The sequence below is a fragment of the Lissotriton vulgaris genome, chromosome 2_1 (genome assembly GCF_964263255.1).
Source record: "Lissotriton vulgaris chromosome 2_1, aLisVul1.2, whole genome shotgun sequence".
Classification (NCBI taxonomy): Eukaryota; Metazoa; Chordata; class Amphibia; order Caudata; family Salamandridae; genus Lissotriton; species Lissotriton vulgaris.
In genome coordinates, this window is record NC_141687.1 from 1166312333 (window position 1) to 1166335434 (window position 23102).

The 23102-nt window shown below is 40.8% G+C and overlaps 1 protein-coding gene across 4 annotated transcripts in view; it reads right to left on the minus strand.

Annotated features, from left to right (window-relative positions):
* Window positions 1–23102, minus strand: part of CTPS1 (CTP synthase 1) — a 218302-nt gene that overhangs the window by 186132 nt on the left and 9068 nt on the right. For all 4 annotated transcript variants that reach the window (XM_086956865.1, XM_086956864.1, XM_086956862.1 and 1 more), the window contains exons 2-4: window positions 15370–15547; window positions 7607–7777; window positions 5121–5221 (exon numbers count right to left, since the gene is read on the minus strand). In XM_086956865.1, coding sequence (XP_086812991.1) covers window positions 5121–5221; window positions 7607–7777; window positions 15370–15535 — 438 coding nt within the window. In that variant the 5' untranslated portion in view covers window positions 15536–15547. The remainder of the gene's footprint in view (window positions 1–5120; window positions 5222–7606; window positions 7778–15369; window positions 15548–23102) is intronic.

The following is a 23102-nucleotide window of genomic DNA, read 5'->3' on the forward strand; positions in this document are numbered from 1 at the left end:
TTAGTCATACAAGGTATCACAGCACTTCAAATGTTATAACCTCACACAAACTAACAATTAATAAAACTTTCATAATAACTAGATTTTGATCGGATCATAGGATCTTGGAATCTCTGTGGCGGTGGAATAGTTACTTACTTGCGTTTCAGGTTCTGCATCGGAAGCATATTCATGGAGGTCATAAATATTACATTAATTGCCACCAGCATACAGGGATGCAGAAACACAATTTTTTACAATTGAACTTCTAATTGAACATCATATTAACATGCAGATAACCACACCAATGCCCGCCTAAGACTACATTTTCCAGAATGTTTGAAGGGTTAAAAAAAGCCCAATCAAGTCACAGCTTTACACAGAGTAACGCAGAAGGAAATGCAGCAAAACATGAAGCATTGTAAAGCTAAATGCAAATAATACACTGCACCATGAAGAATCCTGCAGTTCACCAATCCCAATATGCCTTGTACTAGTAGCTGGTTAATGGAGTCAGCTATTTGTTCTGGCATGTGTGAGAAACGATCTCTAAATACTACAAAGGTATAAAAGAAAAAGTTACTTATCTTCAGTATTATTTTTCTGGTGGATTCTGTATCTACCTGCAAATTTCTCTCTCACCTTCTGAAAATTGTCAGGCATAGACTTGATACGGACACTTTCCATTGCTCTCCCGTGTGGAAAGGGGGTGCCTGCCCCATTCCTTCACCAGACAAGACATCATGGTGATATCAGTGGAGCCTGTTGCTTAATTGGTTAGAATGTCGGGGTGCCTAATGCCAAGGCGGTACAAAAGGGGGTGGTGATGGACGGAGCATCTGAATCAATCAAACACTCACACCCAGTCAAAAGATCTGGGTTTAATCCATCACCGTTCTTTAGCCCACTCTGCCACCCCAGTTCAGAGATGGCTATATGCAAATCAGTCTGACCCTGTGCCTCATGGGAACAGTCCAGCTCGAACTGCCAAGCCATGTCTTCCCTGGACCGGAAACAAGCTTCCGAGGACCGGTTTCTGGCATTCCAGCCGTCTTCAGGCAGGATAGCATGCCTCCAGTGGCGTGGAGAGCCCGGGACTCAAGGCTGTGCAGTCTTGATTCCACCTGATCACTCTTTAATTCACCATCAGACAATCCCTACCCCATTAGCCCACTTTTGTGGATTCTTTTTCATCCCTGCTTTCTATGTTTGTAATTGTTTTTCTGCCTCTCTCTTTCTCCTCTTTTCCCGCTTTTTTTTTTTAATGTTATGCCGAGGTCAAAGTCTGGTGAGGAAAAATAAGCGCTAGTCCCCAAAAATGAATGCTGGTGGGCCACACCATCAACTAGCGGCTCAAACTAAGAACTGGTGAAACTCTAAAGCACCCAACTGGCTGTGGCCTGGATCTGGGGATATTCAAAAGGTGAAGAATCTGCAGGTAGAAGTAACCATCTGAAACATCCTTTTTTCGAGTTTTGGATTTTGTCCAATTTAACTTGACGTCGGTCATCTACAAAAGACTTTGGCTTGAGCTGGTTACTCGGGTAGATGGCCTTGAATGACTGGTAAAACCTTCAGCAGAGCCTTTCAATGCTATGTTCAAGGCAAGGTAAATAAAGGATAGGTCTGTGGAGAATAACTTTATTTACAGGTTTTCCCACTCTGTGAAAGTCTATGATCTGATACTATTACAAATATCATACCATGATCTTTCACGTTCTCTCTGTTTAATTTAGAAAATTCAACTCTATATGGGTAGAATGTTCGAATAACTGTACGGCCTGCTGTTAACACCTTGACTGCTGCAGCAATTCTCCTTGGATGCTGAACTCCTTGAAATCCCATTGTTCATGACGAGCTCAGCTCGTCATAAGCACACGAGCAGTGTACTGCATGACAAGCTGAGCTCATCATGAGCATGGAAGGGGTTAAAGGTAATCTACCTTGTTTTAGTCCCAAAAATAGAGAGCCATCAACAAATCAGTATAGCCCGTAGCAGCAGGCTATATTGAAAATAAGTTAAACAGAGGACAGAACAAATGGCTCACAATCTGTTTTACAGGTTCACTTGCTGTTCGACACGGGATACATCTTGTGGTACTATTACAAAAGATAATTAGTGTCACCTAACTCAATGGGAGTCATTATAAAAACACAGGGCAGGTGAAACCCAACAGAATTCAAACCTACAACCATGGGGACATAAACTGATCCATGCAGTGGATTCATTAGTCCACTGGGAGATCAAGTGCATCCCATTTGGTGACTACCATTGTAAAATGAGCAGTGGTACTGGGCAGTTTTGTACATAAGAACATAATCAGCATTTTTTTTAAATAGTTCCCAATGGACTTCCTTAGTGGTGAATGGGAAAATCTGAATGCATTATAGGCTACAACAAAAAAAAACTTTGTACTGTGCAAATAAAATTACGTTGTGTCAATATCCATGATAAACTTTTATGCAGGAAAGAGAGTGAGTACCACAACACGGTTACCTGTGAATACGGAATCTACACACAACAAAACCCAGTCTCAAGGCTCATCAGTTATATGGGATTATTTTTACATCTGACTAGCATCCTTCTACAAGCTGGAGCATTCAGATGGTATATCAGTTTCCCAAAAGTTAGAAATCAAACCAGTGTCACTCACACCAAGATGGAGGACACAGTAGCATGGTAAACTTTCACCACCACAGCTTTAAAGAAAAGAAAAAAATCTCAAATTAAAATTTTGAAGGGCAACACTCAATAGACAGAACAGCGCTTTTTTAACATCTAATCTCAGGACAGGGTATTATCAAATAGAACATCTTTGCTGAGTTACCTTGGTTAAAAATGAATAATTCTTATGTGCCAGGAAACTCAGAAATTACTATTTCCAAATATTAACGTCCAATTCTTGTATGTATTCAAGTTTACTGGAGGACGGTAACTGTGTGGTCACATAATAAGGTAATCTGCATAATGATTAAATATTTCAAAAAGTATATAATTAACCCCTTGCATGCTCATGACAGCCCCCGGCCATCATAAGTCACAGTGGGCGTGTGCTCACGATGGCCGTTCCAGGCAGCTAAAGTGTTGTGAATTTCCATTTGTTCCAAGTTTTTAGAACTTAATATTAAAAATACTGGACAGCAAGTCACTTGAATTGTTTTGCTGTTAATTAAATTATGTAAAGCCTTCTTTTTCTGCTTTACTAATTTTCTCCTCAGCTCATTAACATGGATGCCCCAGTACTTCACTCACTTTCTTACTGTATCTTATGTCCAGAATTTTCCCCATTGCTTCAAGCTAATATATAATATTTTCTAACTTTATGTACGAGAATTTATTTTCATAGATCCTCTAAATGAATACAATGTATCATTGATCCATGCTAGCTACAGAGCAGAAATAGTTCCTCTGTGGGAGATAAGATCCTCCGGTGCAGAGGTCTTAGGTTCCGTATGCTTTTTCGGCACCGAACTGGTAGCATCTTTCGGCTTTGAAACCTGTTCTTTTGCAGTGTCTTTGGCCGGTGGAACTTGTGTTTTTTTTCGGTTTTGAGGCTTTTTTAGGCTCCGAGGCATGGGAGTCTGGTCCTTTCTGTAGCAATTTTTTGCTCGGCTCAGAGTGTGATTTTGGTGCGGAGGAGCCGGTGCCAGTCTTTGGCTTAGTGCTTAGATGTGGAAGCAGCTGGGGCGGAGGAGAAAGAAGATGGCTTCTTTTTCGGTGCCGGTAGGTGTGTGCCGGCACCGGGGGTAGGCTGACTCGAGCCAGAGTCGACTAAAGGCTTATAAAGCTTCTTTGCCGAGCCCGAAGACGGGGCATGGGAAGCAGTCTCTCGGTGTGCACCCGGGCCCGAAGGCGAGGGTGTGACCGAAGCCTTTTGTGAGGGTGTCGAGGTAGGGTCGGGGTAGACGTGCGTACTTACGACCCGCTGTGCCGGAGTGATATCCTGGACATCTGAGTCGTTGGCCTCGGAGTTGCTGTCGACGCAATGTTCCTGCTCCTGTTCCGGCACGTCGACGCCCTCTTGAAAGATGTCGTCTGGGATCGAAGATGATGAGCGAGCCATTGTTCGAGCTCGTCGGTCCCGAATCGTCTTCTTGGAGCGGAAGGAGGCACACGCGGAACAGTCTCTGGCCTCGTGCTCCGGTGAGAGGCAAAGGTTGCACACTCATGGAGATCAATGTGGGGAAACTTCGACCCACATTGAGGACACTTCTTAAATGGCGTCCTTTCCATGAGCCAGGAGATAATGCCCAGGTAGGCCCGAAGGCCTTCGTCGACGACCGGAATCGAAGACTTCGAAGTTGTGAAGAGTCGCAACGATTAGAAACACGTTTGAGACAATACCGTCGAAAATGGTGAGGGTTGCGCTCCGAAGGAGAATCGGTTCCAGACCGGAGCGCAGGAAACACATCCGAGCCCGATGGCGGAAAAAACCATCTAAGGATGGAGCCGATGCCCATGCGCAGTGTAATCCAAAGGAGGAGTCACCTATCTCGTGACTTCCAAAGACTTTTCAGGAAAAAAAAAACTGCAACATCCGGGCCCAACAGTAGGTGGCAATATATGCAGTATGTAATCTGCAGCTCATATGCCTCAAACATAATATCAGATACCCTAATATCAATTGAAACAGAGACTTCTGTTTGAGATGCTGCCTTCTATTCAGTACTGGAAGTGTGTGTGTGAAGGAAACTTGCACTACTACTGAACATTCGGTACTTGTTCATAGGACAGAAGCTTAGACTGGTGTGTGGTCTGCGAAGCAGTTCTTATTAACAGGGAACGTAAAACTAATGTTGCCTTTGTTGTTTCTTCTCTTTTTGGAAAATGATCGTACTGCCTGAGCTAACACTGAGGTGCATGTGAAAAGGGGTTTGTGCATCTTGGAAAGCTGTAGTCTGAACAGTAATGACTGAGTGAGAGAAGTTTGCACTGCTGCTGCATAATTAGTACTTACATGAACAGATCTGTTTAACTAAATAAAATAAAGGCTTCTCATATGCTGCAGGAATTGTGTGCATCAAACTGGTCTGTCGCCGAGACAGTTTCATGCATGAAATATAGTTCAATTGATGAATAAACTTCAACCCATTAGTCACTTTGCTAAAATGAAGCAGAATCAGAATGAAAATGTACCAACCTCAATGACACACACTTGGGGCTCAATGCCATCGTCATCCACTGGGATCAATGCTTGCCTCATGACCCACTCCTGGACAGCATCGGTAATATGAGGCACAACTTCAAAAGTAAAAAATAAAAAAGGGATTGATTTGCAGCAACAGAAAAGCACATGCACTTTAAACTAGAACAGACACCTACTCCGGATTGACCCAGGGTGACCGCAACAGAAGTCTTAGGTTGCATTCCTGGATAGGAAAATCATGCTGAACTTGAAAACATGTACATGCGTTCGCGACTTCTGCTGTTTCTGAGAGCTCCATCTAAGCACAACTGAAATAATTAATATTACAGCATTAAAATACACGTGTTTTATATTCAAGGCTATAGTGCTATCAATATTGTATTACAATAAATTGATATCAATGCAGGAACCTAATAAGCACATGAATGGCATTATTTACAGAAAGGTAGGAATGGGACTTCAATCTTTTATTTATGTTGATGTCCCTTCTGCCATACTGAGTATTGCTGCCCCATTTTGGGGGTATCCAGGGATGGTGTTCCAAGTAACAGAGCTGCTGTGTGGTCCCCAAACGGTAACCCAATTTAAAGTGGACAGCCTGACACAATTTCTGCTAGGGTTGCTTCTGTGAAAGGCCACTCTATGGTATTATTGGTGATCTGGTACAGAAATGTGAATCATTTCCCCAAATCAGATAGAAAATAGAGACATTTTGAATACTGGGCCCTTGAAATGTTCCCAGACCATGGCATTATTCATCTATGACCCAGATCAGTACAGGGATAGTGAGAAAACTGGGAATGAGTGAGGGGTCTCAATGGAAATGGGGGCACAACGGGCAAAGTCAAGACAATCTGGAAAAAGGAGAGCTCTGAGTGAATCACAGGATGGGCAACCTAACACTTGGGAGTCTTTTGACAACCAGCTAACATTTAAACAAGACAATAGTTGTTCTGCAATTTACGTCTGTCAGCAACATTAATTGCATTAATTAATAAGGTTAAAATGTGTAGCTGAAATCCACTGTACTTCAAAAAGCTAACACAAGTCTTTACTTAAAGCACCTGAACTGTACTCACATCAAACAATTTACACTGTACTCAAGGCATTACTGTGGCAAGGGGTGTATCAAAATAGAGACATCCAAACCAAGATGTCAACATATTTAAAGTGGGAGGCACCAGTTACAGGTCACTCCCCCTTAAATGACAGTTAAATCAGGAAAAGACCATCCAAATCATACCAAATCCGATTATTTAGGTCATGGTGGCCAAATACAATCTAGACGCAGGCTATTACTGAAGTCGACAATGTCCAAATAATCTGACACTCTAAATGGGTCAAATGTTCTCTAGGAGGAATCTGTAGCTCACTCATGGAAGTTTGGTTCAAGTTGCAAGGCTTTTCTCTGAGAAATACATGTAGCACATGTGCAACAAACCAAAAGAGCAATATAGAGAAATAATTTAAAATACAAACTAAGTTCAGATAGACAGAAAAATGCAGTAAGTCCCAATGCCACATAACTGTGAAAATTGGATGATTAGTTTAAACGTTGTAGCACAAAATAAGGCAACAAGAAAATAACGGCAAAAATTATTGCTTATTCTCAAAAAGCACTGACAGTCATTTTCTTAACAGCGCAGACTCTAGAAGAAGACATTTTAATTGACAATTTTTGAAAGTCTGTAAACCATTCACACAGTATATTAAAGTAGTATCATTCAGTTAACCTTTTTTTCTGCTGTGCCAATGCTTGAATACTTATCCTTCCGGTCCCTTACCTTAACAAAGATATCCCCTACCTAAACAAAGATAGACAGCAACATTTTGTCGTCGAAGAGGACATAAGAAATTGCTCCATTCTGGGTTTGCCAAAATCACTTCTATAGTTCATGAAAAATGTATTCAATTTATCTTTGTGTTAGATTGTCATTTTGTTCCCTATCCAAATTTATTGTGTGCTGCATTTCCGGCCATGTTACTTCATTATTGCATAGAACAAATAGGAACTCTGGGCATTTCAGAGCTAATGTGTTCCTTCTTCAAGATATGCCACCTGTAATACATAGTTTTGCCTGCAATGGCAAAGCATTTCCGAACCACCACAATACCCAGTTATTCTTTTTTTGTTTTACATTACAAAGCACATCTCCTGCTTTTGATAGGTTAACCAGAAACTTTTATTGGAAGATTTGACCCAATAATGTTTTTCACCCATTATCCTCCCCCGCCACCATTTCCCATTCCTCTATTTTACACTTTGCAGTTACATAAAACTTTACAAGCACTGCAAAGTGCTGGAAAACAATTTCAAGTTTACGGAGGAAAATCTTACACACCTTAAAATCCACTCAAGGCCCACTCTAACTTGGATGACTACACTGCACCATACCCTTAGTTTTAAGCAATAAAATGTTGGGCAAACCAGTCACCACCAAGCTAAGCACTGCTGCAGTGAATCATCTCAACTATCGTACCTTGTACAGTTTTTCCGAGATAGTCTCCTTTTCTCTCCTTGTTAATAACATACTGGTAAATTTTGCCAGTAGTGAGGTTATTGTCTTTGGTCAGGCGGATGTCCAGGAACCTTTCATAGTTGCCCAAATCCAGGTCAACTTCTCCACCGTCATCGAGCACAAACACCTCACCTGCAACAAACAATGACCACAAGAGGAAAAGTCAATGTGCAAACCCCCAAACACATTTCATTCGGACAACCTGAATAACATTTTTGCAACGGTATTCAAATGTTACTAGAATCAACATTTTTTGCAGAATTTTGCATTCTTAAGTTTCCCATATCCTTTTCAAGTCATTACAGCTATCTACAGCAACAGTTACCCAGAAGCACACGAAAAGCATGCCATATCATGTAGCAACACAACTGCCTTTTCTTAAAATACATTTCTGGGATGTTTTATGGAGGAAGCACTGATTGAACTACACCAATTTTCTTCTGAACGAAGTTGCAATTTTAAAGTTAGTTAAATAACCTCAGTTATTGGCTTCCTCGTGCTTTGACATTCATACAAACAAGTCTCCTGGGATAAAAACTGAAGGCATTATCCTACTAAAGTTTAAAAAGTTATTAATGTGACATTCAAAAATAAATTTTGAAATACGACTGTCTGAGCACATAACATACACAAGAGGAATATTAGTAAACAACAAGAATTTGTGTTTTGGACCAGTTCTTTATAAATGATCTAAATACCACCAACACCGAAGCGTGATGGAAATAATAGGCACAGATTTTGCACAGGTAGAGTTTTGGCCTCAAAGTAGTTCATTCTTAGCGCTTGGAGGCAAAGATATGTTGTTTCTTGTACCCAAGAGAGTATTACAATCCCAACAGAAGTAAGACTCCTCCGCTTGCATTTAGACAACCAGAGTTTCCTTAGCTGTTGTGTCCATGAACTACCACCTTTTGGGTACTATCGGTCAGTTTGTCATCAGTGCTTCTCATTAGTGCACACCAATACAGAACATCCATATTTTCCTGTTAACCAAAAGAGTGAATTTAATTACAGCCAAAATGCATCTGGGACATCTGTACTACATGTAGTCTAAAGGTTTCAAGAAAACCAGGAGATAATCATTCCCCAGAAGCACAGGAAGAACATTTTCAACAGTAGGGCAGTATTCAAATGCAAGCAAATCAAGTCACTAATTAAACTAATTTTACTTTCGCTGAACTAGATTTTCTCCCGCAAAAGGCAAAGCTGCTCTTGGGGACAGTTTAACAATTTTCTCAGCCTTGTGGTATTCAGTTTAGGTCAAGCTAGTTGGGTGCTACTTCTTGTAAGAATTAGGAAAGATGGTCCATCATCAAGAAATCCCAAGGTAACGCATTAACCAAACCAAGAATAATGATGTGATCTTCTATGCAGAAAACCTATATAAACCTTGTAAAATCAGGGTTCTCAAGCTCCAGGTTGAAACAAGAGGTACATACTAGTTAGCCTATGTTGGGCAGTGGCACAAGAAGGTATATAACTTCTAGGGTGCCATGCGTCAGTCAAACTACTAAGCACAACACGTAAAATTTAACATGGGGCCTAGGTACATGCAAGAAAAGGTGCAGCAAGGGTGTTTGAAAGTACAATACTATTTCGATATACCAAAGAGCCATCAATTTATAGTTTTAAAAATGAGAATTTATCACCCATATATTGAGTAACCAAATTTTAAAATGCCAGACATGAACACACGAACCTATAGAACAGCCAAGACATAATTGTGCACTGTATTAAAAGTCATAAACAACACATTAAATTGGATACATACACTTTAGTAAAGGCGCATTCCTTCAGCCTACTGCATCTCCAAAAACATACTCCCGACTATGGCCTGTAATGGAAATGTTTAAACTGTTGGGAAAGTCACATCACCTCCCACTGTCCTTGTGGTACCAGAAGTGCTGCAGCGACATACTACTGGCTGATTACAAACCAGTATATTATTTCACACCAAACCTTCTATTGGCCTTAATGGCTGTCTGATCTCGTTCAGGGTACATGGACCAAACAGGGCCTACCTGGCCTCGGCTGTGGGTGCTGGGGTTGTTTCCCTTGGATATCCCTGTGTCTGACCTGCTGTGGCTCTTCAAACTGAGCCAAGTACAACTCCTTCAGCCCATGACTCAATTTTTAGCAAGCAGTTATTGGCTTCCCAGGAAAGTAGTGTGGGGGAGCATCAATCTCAGAACGTAATCACCCAGCAGCCAAATAATGGATTGTTCAACCCAGTGCTCGTCTTTCATAAAAACTGAGTTCTTTGTGTAGACTCAAAAATGAAACGCTTTACATTACAATAACCAGGTATTACTATCCACTGGTGTGAGACACTGTACACAACTAAGTGTAGGATATAGTACAGCAAGTTACTGGCGCAGTGCTTTACCTCATGTTCAGATTTCACATGCTCAGTTTTACAGTCTTTGTTCCAGTATATGCTCATCCTGGTAGCCAGCACCCCTGCAGGGTTAGCACTCTCCTTTTTAGGTCTTGCCTAGACAGCGCATGTGCTGTCTCTTCGAGACGTATTGTGTCCAATCTGTGGGCTTCAGCTTGGCCATTGCCTTTCATTTGTTATTCCAAGTGTCTTTTGAAAATACTTCCTTGCATGTGGTCAGTCTTTGGTAATTGTCTCTCCTTGTGATGTGGCGTTCCTTTCCACGGAGCATGGCCCAATTAATTGAAGCCTTACACTTTTGTGCTTGTATGTTTGTTTTTTGGCACTATTTTTTTCTTTGCTTTATTCCTGTAAGCTAGGTTTGTCGTCTGCAATGCTTTTTGTGTTTTCTTTTGTGAAGCATTAAAACATTGTGTTCTACATCATGTCATATTTATATAAGGAGAAGGCTGTATTCCCAGTTTCGCTGGCAAAGCTTTAAAACATGTTATTTATGTGCTTTCTGTGGCAGCTGCAAGGCAGTGTGTCGCCGTTTTATTTATTTGCTTTCTCTTTAAAGCAGCATCTGTACCATTAAAGCTTTACGCTTTATCGTTCATGCTATGCATTATAGCGTCTGTAGCCTTTTCAAAGCAATTTCTTTGCTTTTTGTCCTCTAAGTTGTATCACGCGATCTCTAGGTCATTTCCCAAAAATATAACTAAAATCAACTTGGAAACTAAAGTGTGTCCCCTTTGTCTTATTTGCTTCACGCAGCAACATGTTGCCATGTTGTCACTAGACCTTCATTCTGCAACTTTACGTACGTGTGGACATCAGCTCCTTCACATTTAAAGAATTATGAGGAAAGAAGGGCAGATGTGGCGTAACAGTTACAGTGGCCGACTTTAAAGCTGGGGAACCGGGTTAGAGTCTCGACATCCTGTGATTCAGGGCAAATCACTTAATATCTCCGTGCCTAAAAATAAATGTGTCCATCTGTAATAAAACTGGTGCTGATGAAAAGCCCTCCAATCAGTTCAGGTCGAGTTAGCAGTATATAATACATAATAGCATTTCATAATACTATATAGCATCTATAGCCTTTTCAAAGCTATTTCTTTGCACTTTGTCTTTGGTGCTGTATCACGCATCTTACTGCACCACCTTTTTTTTTATCCCTTGTGGGTTTTCCAGACTCCCACCTTTCACTTTTCCACTCACCTCACTGCACAGCTGACTCCATCTTTTAGCATACAATGCATAAACAAAGAGGCGTGAAAGCTTTAAAGTTAACTAAAAGACAGCAATCTTTACCGCTAAGCTAAAATACTCTTTGATATGTTAAAGCTATCTCCTTCCTAAACACAGCAGTCCTATAAACAAAACAGTATAACAATATTATAGACCATTATTTAGGTGTAAGGTACACAGGGAAATGATATCCATAACTTATTTTAGCTAATATAAGTCCAAAACACAACAAAATTCAGTTTTAAAATTACCTTTATACCACCTTGGACAATGCTGCTTTTCGTTTGTTAGGTTAGCTGCACCTCAAACACAACATAACGTTGACTTCCCTCAAATAATGCTGCATTTCAATTCTTTAAAAAGAGATTTTTAAACTATAGAGATAACTAGAATAACAGAATATGTGTGAGGTATGTTAACCTTTATTTTAGCTTGTGTGTGTCCAAAACACAACAAATAGGGCAACATTTATTTTCTGTAAAAGTCACATTAGAAAGGCCTTGGGCAGAGTTGGAGGAAAGGATATGATCAGTAGGCAAAAATTACTTATAAGCGAGCTTTGTCGAATTTCCATAAAGCTTCTCATAGGGCTTATAAGGAATTTGTCTCTGCCTGAATTTCAACTGCCCCAATAACCCTCAGGAACTTTTTAAAGTGGTTAATTCTTTATGGTCTCCCACTGCTTCCCAGGGAGGCTTGACCGAGTCAGCTAGTTTATGTGAAGACCTGTTTAACTTTTTTTCACCAAAATTAAATTGATGTATTATCAATTCCCAGCCCTGACACTGTTGGGACGGACTCTGGAGACCATGCCATCCTTCAGCCATTTACCATCTAAGTTTAGATTTATTTCCTTACTAGCCAACTCTATGTCAAGCAAACCGCTTGATCCATGTCCCCCGGAATTTCTGAAATTGGCCGCCCCTCTTGTCACTCCCTTGATGCACAAGCTGTTTAACTCCTTTCTGGAGTCTGCGATTGTGCCAGAGAGTTGGAAGCAGGGTCTATTGATTTCTTTCCTGAAGAAGCCGTATGCAGATCCTAAGGAGTTGAGTAACTTGAAGCCTATTTCGCTTCTGCCAGCTGTACCCAAAATGTTAGAAAAGGTGAATAACCATCAATTCTCGCAGTATCTGGAATCTAACCACCTCCTTCATGTTACACAATCAGGCTTTTGTGAAGGTTATAGAACAGCACGCGCTCTCCTGGAAGGGACTGAATTGATCAAAGACAACCCCGATCAGAATGCCACGGCTATGGTTGTGCTACTGGATCAGTCTTTGGCATTCAACAGGGACTCACATTCAAACCTTAACAGGCTGTGGTCTGTTGGAGTCCAGGGCCAGGCATGAGCATGGCTTGAATCTTACATGGAAGGCAGCTCTCTGGCAGTTTTCCACACCCCATTTGCATACACTTTCAAGCCTCTTGATAGTCGGGTGCCTCAGGGCTCGGCCCGAGTCCTACCCATTTTTGTGTCTATCGGACACCTCTTGCCAGCCTGTTGGAAGCCTAGGGTATGTGTTCAATTTCTTATGCTGACAAAACCTAGTTGATGCTGCCCTTCCAGAAGAATGAGGCGTAAGATCTTCATGCTTTCAAGCACTGCTTGAGGGTGGTCTGGGGCTGGATGACCAATAACTGCCTTAAACTAAATTCTGAAAAAACAAGGGGAAAGAAATTCTGTACCACTATCCACTGAAACTCACAACTGGTGGCCATCGGAAATGAGACTGCATCCTCTACCCTCTTTAACTGTAACAAACCTTGGTTTAAAATAAGATTCGATTCTGCCCTTTGAACCACAGGTGAAGGCTGTCTCGGCCAGTTACTTTTTTACTCTGAAACCTCCCAGGAAAATGCGTCTTCTACTTCCGGAAACTAATGGGAAGACCAGAGTTCATGCCTTCGTGACACCCAAACAGGATTATGCCAACTGCCTGTACCTGGGCTTACCTTCTTACCTGTTGCATCACCTGCAGATAATACAAAATGCTGCAGCACATCTAATTCTGAAGATGCTGGCGCGCCTATCAGTTTCTGCCTCACTTCGCCAATTGCACTGGCTGCCCATCAGCTGGTGAATCAAATTTAAAGCACTAACTTAAGCGTACAGGGACTTTCACTTGAAAGGCCCTATGAATCTGAGGAGACTAAAAGTGTACTCACAGCAGAGTCTGGAGTTCCAATGCTATGATCCTATTTCTAGTTTCAATGCAGGGCAAAAAGGAAGATAGATGTTTTGCTTTTTTGACTTTTAAGCTCTGGAACACCATTCCTACTGCACTCCACGCAGTTCCGCCTGAATCAATCTTTTGTAAACTTTCCTCTTTGCAGCTCAGCTCTTGGTTCGTGATTCTCGAGAGGCTGGGTTTTTCTGATTTTCTGCTGCTAGCACCTGGGCGCTTCCTTGGAAGCAGCTGCGCGCTTTAAAAAATGTATTGCATTATTTACTTTCAGCCTTAAATTCACCTTTCTACCAACTCGCACAATGCTAAAACATGCATTTCATAATTTAAACAGCTTCAAACAAACTTTTCACTCATACATTGATGCCTTTCATGTACAGTATTGGACAGCTTTACACACTGTTTGAAACTGCACTTCACCCATAACCTAAATTTTCAATTCAACTTTACTGTGCCAAAAAAATTCAAGCTTAAATAAAAACCACTTTTACAATGCTGGAAACAACAAGCAACATTCCTGCTTTACTCAATCACACTTTTTCAGATTAGGAGAAATGCACACACTCTATAGCATGAAAAACGTTAAACTTACTGTATACTCACAGTGCTGTCTGTACAACGCACATAAAAAACAAAAAACACTATCTCTCACAGAGGTGAGACCTATTGGCTTTGCCAATGCTTTTTTGGAGGGGGAAATAAGCCTCTATGCATTTCAGGACATAACACAGCTCTTCCTTCCAAGTCACACCCCAGCTGGGAGTCTGGGAAGCTGGCTGTTAGGTCAGCAGTCAACTAGGTAATCGTCAGGGCCCTTCCTTGGTCAAAGAGAACTTAGGACTGGCACAAGTGAGTCAGCAGCTCCCATTTTTATACAGAGAAAGCAGATAGGGGATGTGCATTCTCTGTCTGCACTCTCATAACTGTACGGGTCAATTTTTCTTTCCGATGTCCTTTCAAAGCACAGAAGGCTAGCCTCTCCTAGAAGACCGGTCAAACTCTGAACAGAGACCGGAATCCCATCCAACCATCCACCAGAAGGATGTGCTCAGGAAGACTTCTCAGCACCTCCTTGCAGCAAAAGGACCCAATCAGATTTCTAGATGGAGCCCGGTTTCCCTTTTGCCATTTCACTGTTTAGGTCTCCACCCACCAGCTTCAAGAATGTCAGCAAAACACTTCCATTGTCTGGGAAAACAACCTCACCTCCATCTGGGGCACATGAACAGGCCAGGGCTTACTAAATGGAACACAGTGGAGTTGATTGCCCTGTTCATTCATACACACAATGCATATGACAAACATACATACACAAAACGAACTGTAAGGTTAGTACTGGGACCTGGATTAGTATGTAGCAGCAGAACATTATAAGAGTGAGCCAGTAGTTCTCCAATCCCATAACACCGATGAAAAGGTCTGGTCACAACAAGATTCACAAAACATGGTACGCTGCCAACACTACTCTACAAGCTAACCCACTTTCAAGTAAACTAGGGCATTGTTTGGGCACCTCTCCAGGTATAGGACTTCACTCATGTCAAGGGGCAGTCATAGCCCTTGGCGCACATACTAGGTTAATGTGAGACTGGGCCAAAAACCAGGATACTAGAGACTTGCAGCTGGGCACTCAGGGCTGAGGAACATGACTGTACACGAAGCAAGGGACATTCCTTCCCAAAAATGGTCGTCACCAGTATCACATCTGCAATTTGTGTCATCTGAATTGCACTTAAGTGGTTTACGCTTTCATTGATCACTGAAAAATCATAGCTCTATATACGCATTTACCAAATGCAAATGTTTCATACGTAATTTAGAGGAAAACAAAGGATACACACTGATCTTATGTTACTTCTATATAAACAGACCTCTAAACATTTAACACAAACGATTGCCCGTACCATGTTCATAGGGGGAGAATGTCCCTGCATCAATGTTAATATAAGGGTCTATTTTAATTGATGTTACATGTAATCCACAAGATTTCAGAATTGTGCCAACGCTGCTTGCAATAATGCCTTTGCCGATGCCAGAGATCACACCTCCTGTGACCAAGATGTACTTCATTTTGGTTTTGACCTAAAGAAAAAATAAAACGCCATGTGTCAAAGAAGGAAATAAAAACCTCCAATACAAACAGGTAAGAGAGTGCTATTAAACATTCTGATTTGACTACAAGCTTCAGTGGTATCATTTAAGACACTAGGATTTTTCGGAAGGGTTCTACAACACTCCAGGGAAAATAAATATCACCAAGGCATTAGATTATACTCTTAGCCATGTCTTGCTGCAAGGTTCTCGTATGAGGAGTATAAACACCTAATGGTCGGCGTTAATGGGAAATAAAAGAAAATTAGTGCCTCTACTTTGCCAAATTGTTCTTCGACTTTGTAGAAATGGGTTCACATTTCCAGTACTTTTCTTTTTGCAGTTAAACAACAACTCTTTTGTTAGGGGTAGGTACAGGCGCCTTTAGTTGTCTGACAGACCGTATGTCATTAACTGTTATAAAATGTACAACAATAAGAATGACAATGAGCAAGCAAGTGGGCTTTGGGTTAGTCCATTTCAAAGACTGGCTTTCATGCATTTTTCATAGTTTGCAACTGTATGCCTGCGCTGTCTTCAAGACCATGGCATCTTGTAATGTTATATTTTCCTATTTGTATTCCTGTTAGGTTTTGGTGATGGGGGCATTAATAGTCTATTGTTTGACTGTAAATGCAACATGACATGTAGCTAGTAACGGACAGCCACAGTATGTGTTCTTTGACTATTTTTACTTTGCTGGCACACTGACACTTCCCGATTTAAGAACTTTTTGTTTAGGAAATTGACTAACCACCCTTGAGCTTTCATTCTTTTTACATTGCTGGGATCATAAGACGCTTTTTGAGTTACCTTTTTTGGTCACAAGTACAGATGTGGTGATATAAACTTTCTTAAAGGTTAAACAAAAATACTAACCTCATATATATGTTCCACTTCTGTTGCCATCCAAAGAATTTAAGAAATGCTCTTTAAAATACAACACAAAAGCCAGCCTTTTGTCTCAGTTTCACTGCTACTGCAATCATTTATTAAACAACCAATGCTATTCTCTTGCTAACAAAACAAAAAAAAAGACTAACAACCACCCTGCTTTAAACAATATTCTTTGAAGGCACACCATGCACTTTACGCTAACTTATAACTTGTATACTAGACATTTTCTACCTGAATTCTTTTGCACAAACACTATAACAAATTATTTCTATCCAATTACAACTCTTCTAGTACTTCACACATGCCAAATATCCATAACTTAAAAACATGTTTTAATCTTTTGACTGATTTAGCAAATATATTTTCCGTATTGTAAAATAATACTAGGTATATCTAACCATGCTCTCATTCATAAATGTTTTCCATTATATTTCAGAAACGTCCCCTTTCTTTTTGTTTGTTTTCTATTAATAAATTATTCTGCTTTTCTTTGGCTTAAAATCTCAATGGTTACCTGTGCTGGTAAGAATTTTGATGTCAATTGCTCCCTCTGACAAACCCTAGAGGGTAGAATATTTGGTCTGTAATACTTCTTGTTGGAAACTTTTTGGAAGGCCTGACAGGCGTCCTTGTTTGCCAGGGCCATGTAAACAATGGATAGACAGATGGATAAAGAACACATCAGACAAATGCTGTCACTCAAAAGACAATAAAGCCAATGGCTGAAGCACTTCATTAGCATCCATGAAAACATTCAGAATAGGGTAACGGGTCAGCTACTTCAAACATTGGCTCTATTGCCTGCCATAGTTACGATTATGCGCATAACCACCTGTAAATAAGTGAACTTCAGTGCCAGGACAGGTGGGCAAGTCTCTAGTTCTACATTTATGTCTCATTTCTTTCCTTCTCATCTATTTTCATTGCTTTTAGAACATACTTCAACATGAGAGAGAAGAGAGAGAGGGAGGGAGAAGAGAGAGTGGAGAGGTGTGTTATGAGCAGTGGTACACAAATGTGCACTGTGTTGTACATTGAGAGATAAAGCATGTGATGCTATAAGCGGTGGTGCACAAATGTGCATTATGTTGTACACTGAGAGATGAAGTATGTGATGCTATAGGCAGTGGTGCACTAATGTGCATTATGTTGTACACTGGGAAGTATTATGAAGTTCTTATATTGCTTTGAAATGGCCTCATGTCATCCTGAATTCTGACTCTGCCTTGCTTGAGCTTTTCTGCGCGCACAGACAGGCCCCCAGAGTTGTTTGGGTTAATCACATTCAAGGCTTGTTTTGTGAGAGATTGTTTAATGTACCCTGGTAGCTTTTGTAAGCTTTGTCAAGATAAAGGCTGGCACATGTGAGAATGTAGAGGCAACATGGGAACTCCTTCTTGCCGTGGAATGATTGCCTGGAAACTGGCCAGTTCCAGTAAGCTTCCTTGGCGCAGAGGGGAAGACTCTTGAACCTTCTAGTGTGTTTTGAAACTATAAAGCTGAGGTTTGACAACAGCCAGCTTGGGAGTTCAGTTGTGGAATAGACGTACTGCCAGACGAATTTGGATTTGAGTCCTGATTGAGAGTTCCATTTGCATGGCTGTTATGGGCTCCTCCAGCTTGAGTTGGCAAGGATGTCGAGTGAACGATCAGGTGAGGTGATTTGTTTCCGACTAGTGTCATTGTGATGAGTGGTTCCAGTGGCTGTGGTCATTGGAGGGGTTTTCTTTGTGATGTGCGAGTGATTCAGAGTGCACATCCAAAGTAATCATTTGATGTATTTAGGATAGATAGATAGATAGATAGATAGATAGATAGATAGATAGATAGATAGATAGATAGATAGATATCTTTCTGATCTTTTGCAGGACGTCCAGTATTACTTGCTTGAGTTTTATCTCATTATTTGCTGCTTGTATTTCATATTATTGCCCATGCATTTAACTGTTGCATTTACCAAGTGTGTTATTAATGCTTGCGTATAAATATATTTCTATCTATATACATACATTTGAATGTAGTTCATTTGGCATCTGGGAAAGCCTTTTTGTTGAGAGCATTGCATAAATAAAACCCCAAGCCTTATTCTAAAAAGAGTCTTTTCTAAAGTGAAACCCCTTTATAGGTGTTGTTGTGTTTTATGTCTCCTGCTGCGCTGTGTTTGAGCTGTGTGGGAGTGGTTTTTGTAGAACTCTATCATTTAAAAGGTGAACCAAGAAAATTGCCAATGCGTATTTAGTGATTTCACTGTGACGTGAAATTGCATCATCCTATCAGATCATGGTTTGTCTTGTTTGTCTTTTTCAGACTGATATGGACGCTTCATCTAGACATGTTATAAATTGCACATATGATTCACAGCTGCTAAGTGGGGTGCAGGGAGGTTGTCTGCATTACCAGTAAAAGTAGCTGCAAATAAGAGCATTTAAAAAAAAAAACTTTTAAAGATATAGATCACCTATTTTAATTATGAGCATTATTAGGCAAAAATGTAAGAGAATGAAAACAATTTTCTACTAAAATGTTGTAATTTTGTGCAGAATACTTTTTGTAACTTTTTGGGAAGGGAATGTCCTCTGCATGGTGTACAGCCCTAAGCTTGTGGGACTTGGTGGGCCAATGAGTGGAATGGAAGACGTCAGGAAGGATGGCCTTTTTACATAGTGAGCCAGTGAATCCAGAGACCATTACTAGATAGAGGCTAGTGTTTCCACTAAGGAACAGGCATTTCCTGTTGTCACTGGCCAGCAAACTGCCTTTAGCAGGACACTTGAGCATTAGAAAGACCCAGGATAAACTAGATCCTCTGTTCTACTAGTCATGGATGCGGAAAGACAATAGAAGGCTCTCCCTATTTGCCTGATGATTAGTATGTCTGCCGCAGGTATCCAGAAAACATATCCAAAGAGCACAACTGCAAAACTGGTACCTCGGGCTTGTCTAGGGATCTTTTCTCGGGTCAGATAGCTCAAGACAGTGATTCCCGACAGGGAACCTATTTCTTCTCCTCTTACATGAGATGTGAGAACAAGCTCATGTGGCCTCCCACTTTTCTATGTCGGATCACTCATAAAAAGATTGGTTGGTTGAGAGGTTCAACAAAATCCTAAATAGCATGATGGGAACTCTACCAATGAGCCTCAGTAGGATGTGGGACAGTCTCCTGCCGTATCTTACATGAATGCAAATGTGCGAATTGTTCATTCTAAAACAAGGTATCAAATGGTAAAAATTGTAGAATTGAAGGAAAAAACACTACCCCAAATAATGACAAACAATGCAGAAAATGACAAAGTGAAAAAGTTAAGCGATAAAAATTCTCAAAAGGCAGCTCCAAGTAAAATAGAACAGAGCGACCCACAACAAATCGAACAAAATGCCAAAAGCAGGGAACCCAACTGAGGACGTGATTATAGCAGACAACCCAATGTTAGAAACGATCAAATGTAGACAGGTTCCTTCTATCGAAGCAAACCAACAAACATGTAAGCAGACGAACACAACAAACAATCCTCCACCTGCCTTAACAAAACGATTTAAAAAAACGAGCTAGGAAAGCTAGAAATCGTCTGCACACCAGTAAAACATTCAATAAAAATGCACTGGATAACTACCCAATTTTTAATCTCCCCAATGGCAAACGGAGATCATCATTACCATCAGGGAAGCATCAAAAACAAATCAAGGAAGAGGACGAAAACCTACTAGACCAGTCAGTATCAACTGAAGCATCGTACCGATTGCAGGAAGCTTTGCCAATAGCAAATAGTGATAAACCGGAACCTCAAGTGTAGTAACCAGTATTCAACTACAATACACATACTCAAGGGGAGCAGCATAAATTGGAGCCACGAGAGTAGTGACCTTGATTCACCCACAATAAATAAACCCAAGGAGAGCACAATGGGACAATCGGAGGACACTCGAAATAAAACAAAACATCCTGCCAAGTCAAAGCTCAAACAGAGACTGACCCCGATCACACAAGTAAATGGCAATCTTCTAGACAGAAATATCAAAAAAGATCCAAAATCAGGGGTGTGCAAACAAGGATCCCCAAGGGAAATGATAAACAAATTCAATAATCCCAGAGGAACAATAAGCCTCGATCAGAAACAGCCTTTCCACTCACAAGAAAATGACCCTTCATACAGGAATCCCAGCGCCAATTTACAAGTCTGTAATAGTGACATGAAAAAAGATAGGCAAGTCATAGTGAAGGAAGATCAGAGCTCGAGAAACATGAAGGAAGATCTGCTATTGATCAATATAAAAACGGAGTGTGACGACGCAAATAGCAATAGAATAACCATAAAGGAAAAATACTCAAGGCCCTGTCAATCAATAACATCTCATCAGCAAGGCCGAAACAGTATTATGAGAAGCATCATGAGAGGCGACAGAAAAGTCAATTTAAAGATAGATCAGTCTCTAGAAAACAGCAACAAAGTCCACTGTCTGATTAACACAAAAAGGCAGTGTAATGATACAAACGGCAAGGACAATGAAGAGTTAAGACGAAATTAGACACCACCTTCCCACAAGCAAAAAAAAAAAAGAACATATCAAATATAACAAATAGGATCCTATTTACGCCACATTATCAGTCACATGGTCTGCAAGATTATCTGAACAGAGGGAACATCTTACGCCTCATGGCAGAAATCCCAACATTACAACACCCAATGTCTGCAAATTTAATAGCAATAGAATTTGTTAATCCTGAAAGAAACATAGGAAACGAAGGCACCCTAGCAACATGGAGGAATAAAGACATAGTAACAGCTATCCTGGATGAAACCATAAAATTCGAGGACTGGGGAATATCAGCCACCAGCCCAGTAATACAACGTTATCCGTCTCCATTTCTAACGTTAAGCATTCCCCAAGTACAAACCTCAACAAAAAATATTGTCCCCTCTGTACTACGAGGTGCCAAAGGTGCAGATGGCACAAACACAGAGAAAAATAAATGTAGGACTGCCCACCACCGGGTGGACGGGAGAATGAAGCTATAGTAAATTCGGCAAGACAGATCTCTTGCCCCATAAAAATTCTATCCTGGAACATCGCAGGAGCAAAAGGAATCCTACAACACAGCAGAAAAACCGAGTCCTGGGACAGACATGAAATAATTGTGCTCCAAGAAACTTGGCTAACCGCCCCAGTTGAGGTTCCGGGTAGGATAGGCCATCACGAGAATGCAACAAGAACTCAGCAATATGGAAGAGCTAAGTGGGGCCTTGCTGTTTACATCTCTACAGAATTAAAAATCAAGTCAACACAGCTGTATCAACAACTCCAGCCATGCAAATATTAAAACTGGACCTGGGCACACTTTCTGGGGTAAGCACCATTATACTTATCAATATCTATGCACGTCCGAAATTCAAGATAAAAAAACATCTTTTTAAGAAAGCTGACGTCGTCATTACGTAATTGCGTTTCGAACCGTCAACTTGGGAAATAATCCTCACAGGAGCATTCGATGCAAATCTACTATACACTCAAGAAGAGGAAGACAACATCAAAGCAAACAAAATCTGGGCGGTAGAAACGCTGCTGTTTCCCATTCAAAAACGCAATGACAGAGTAGGCCAGCAATTTATAAGGGACCTCGAACATCAAGGTATGTGCATATTAAATGGGAGAATAAAACAGGATAAACCTGCCAACTGCACGTATATTGGCCCCAGATCAAGTTCAATCCTGGACTACACAATAGTAACCCTCCCTCTTTTAGGATAAAAAAAAGAGTTTCCAAATCAAATGGTCACCCGACAGCGATCATTCGGCTCAGCATATCGAATTAAAAATAATATCATTTAAACATCAAGAAGCTCCAGTAATAGAGGGGGAAACATCAACAATCAATTTGAAGGGCCCATATAGCTTTAAAAGCTAAAATTTTTATGACAATCCTCGAGTCAGAAAACAAAATGACCATAGAAACAAGGACCACTTTTTTGGCAAAGGTAGCCGACGCAGGAGCTTCCGCCAAAAAGATAAATAAAAACAGCGCAGATAACAACAGCCAGCTTGGTCAAGCGTCACGAAGCTTAAGAAAGCTCCTGAGAAAGACACTAAGGTATGCTCAACATCATAGCCCGCGGTCGAAAGTATGGGAGGAGGTACGTTCTTTAAATATTAAATACAAGAAACAAATTTGGATTGATAAAAAAATAAAAAAAACAAGAAAACAACTTCTGGACAAAATGACTTCACAATGCAAAAAATTCTGACCCCAGAGCTTTCTGGGGACAGCTGAATTCTATGAACAGAACCTCCAAAATCATAAACACGACCTGCGTCGCCGAGCATGCATGGGTACAGCACCTAATTTCCACATTCTCCAAATGCAATTTGGAAAATCTGCTATCTGTTGGGAATTTCTACGCACGAAAAGCAAAAAGAAGTTACCCCTCAATCGTCTCCCGTCCATTCTGAAGTCAAAATTTAGCAAATCATAAGGAAAAGTTGGCTTGATAGTGCACCAGGACCAAATGGTGTGCCACAGGCAATCTACAAACAAGATCCCAATTACTGGGCAAGCAAGATCTGTAGTTTGTTCCAGGTGATCGGAACCACCAGTCGCATCCCAGAAAGCTGGAGGCGCGATTATCAATCCGCTATATGAGGGCGAGGAGCG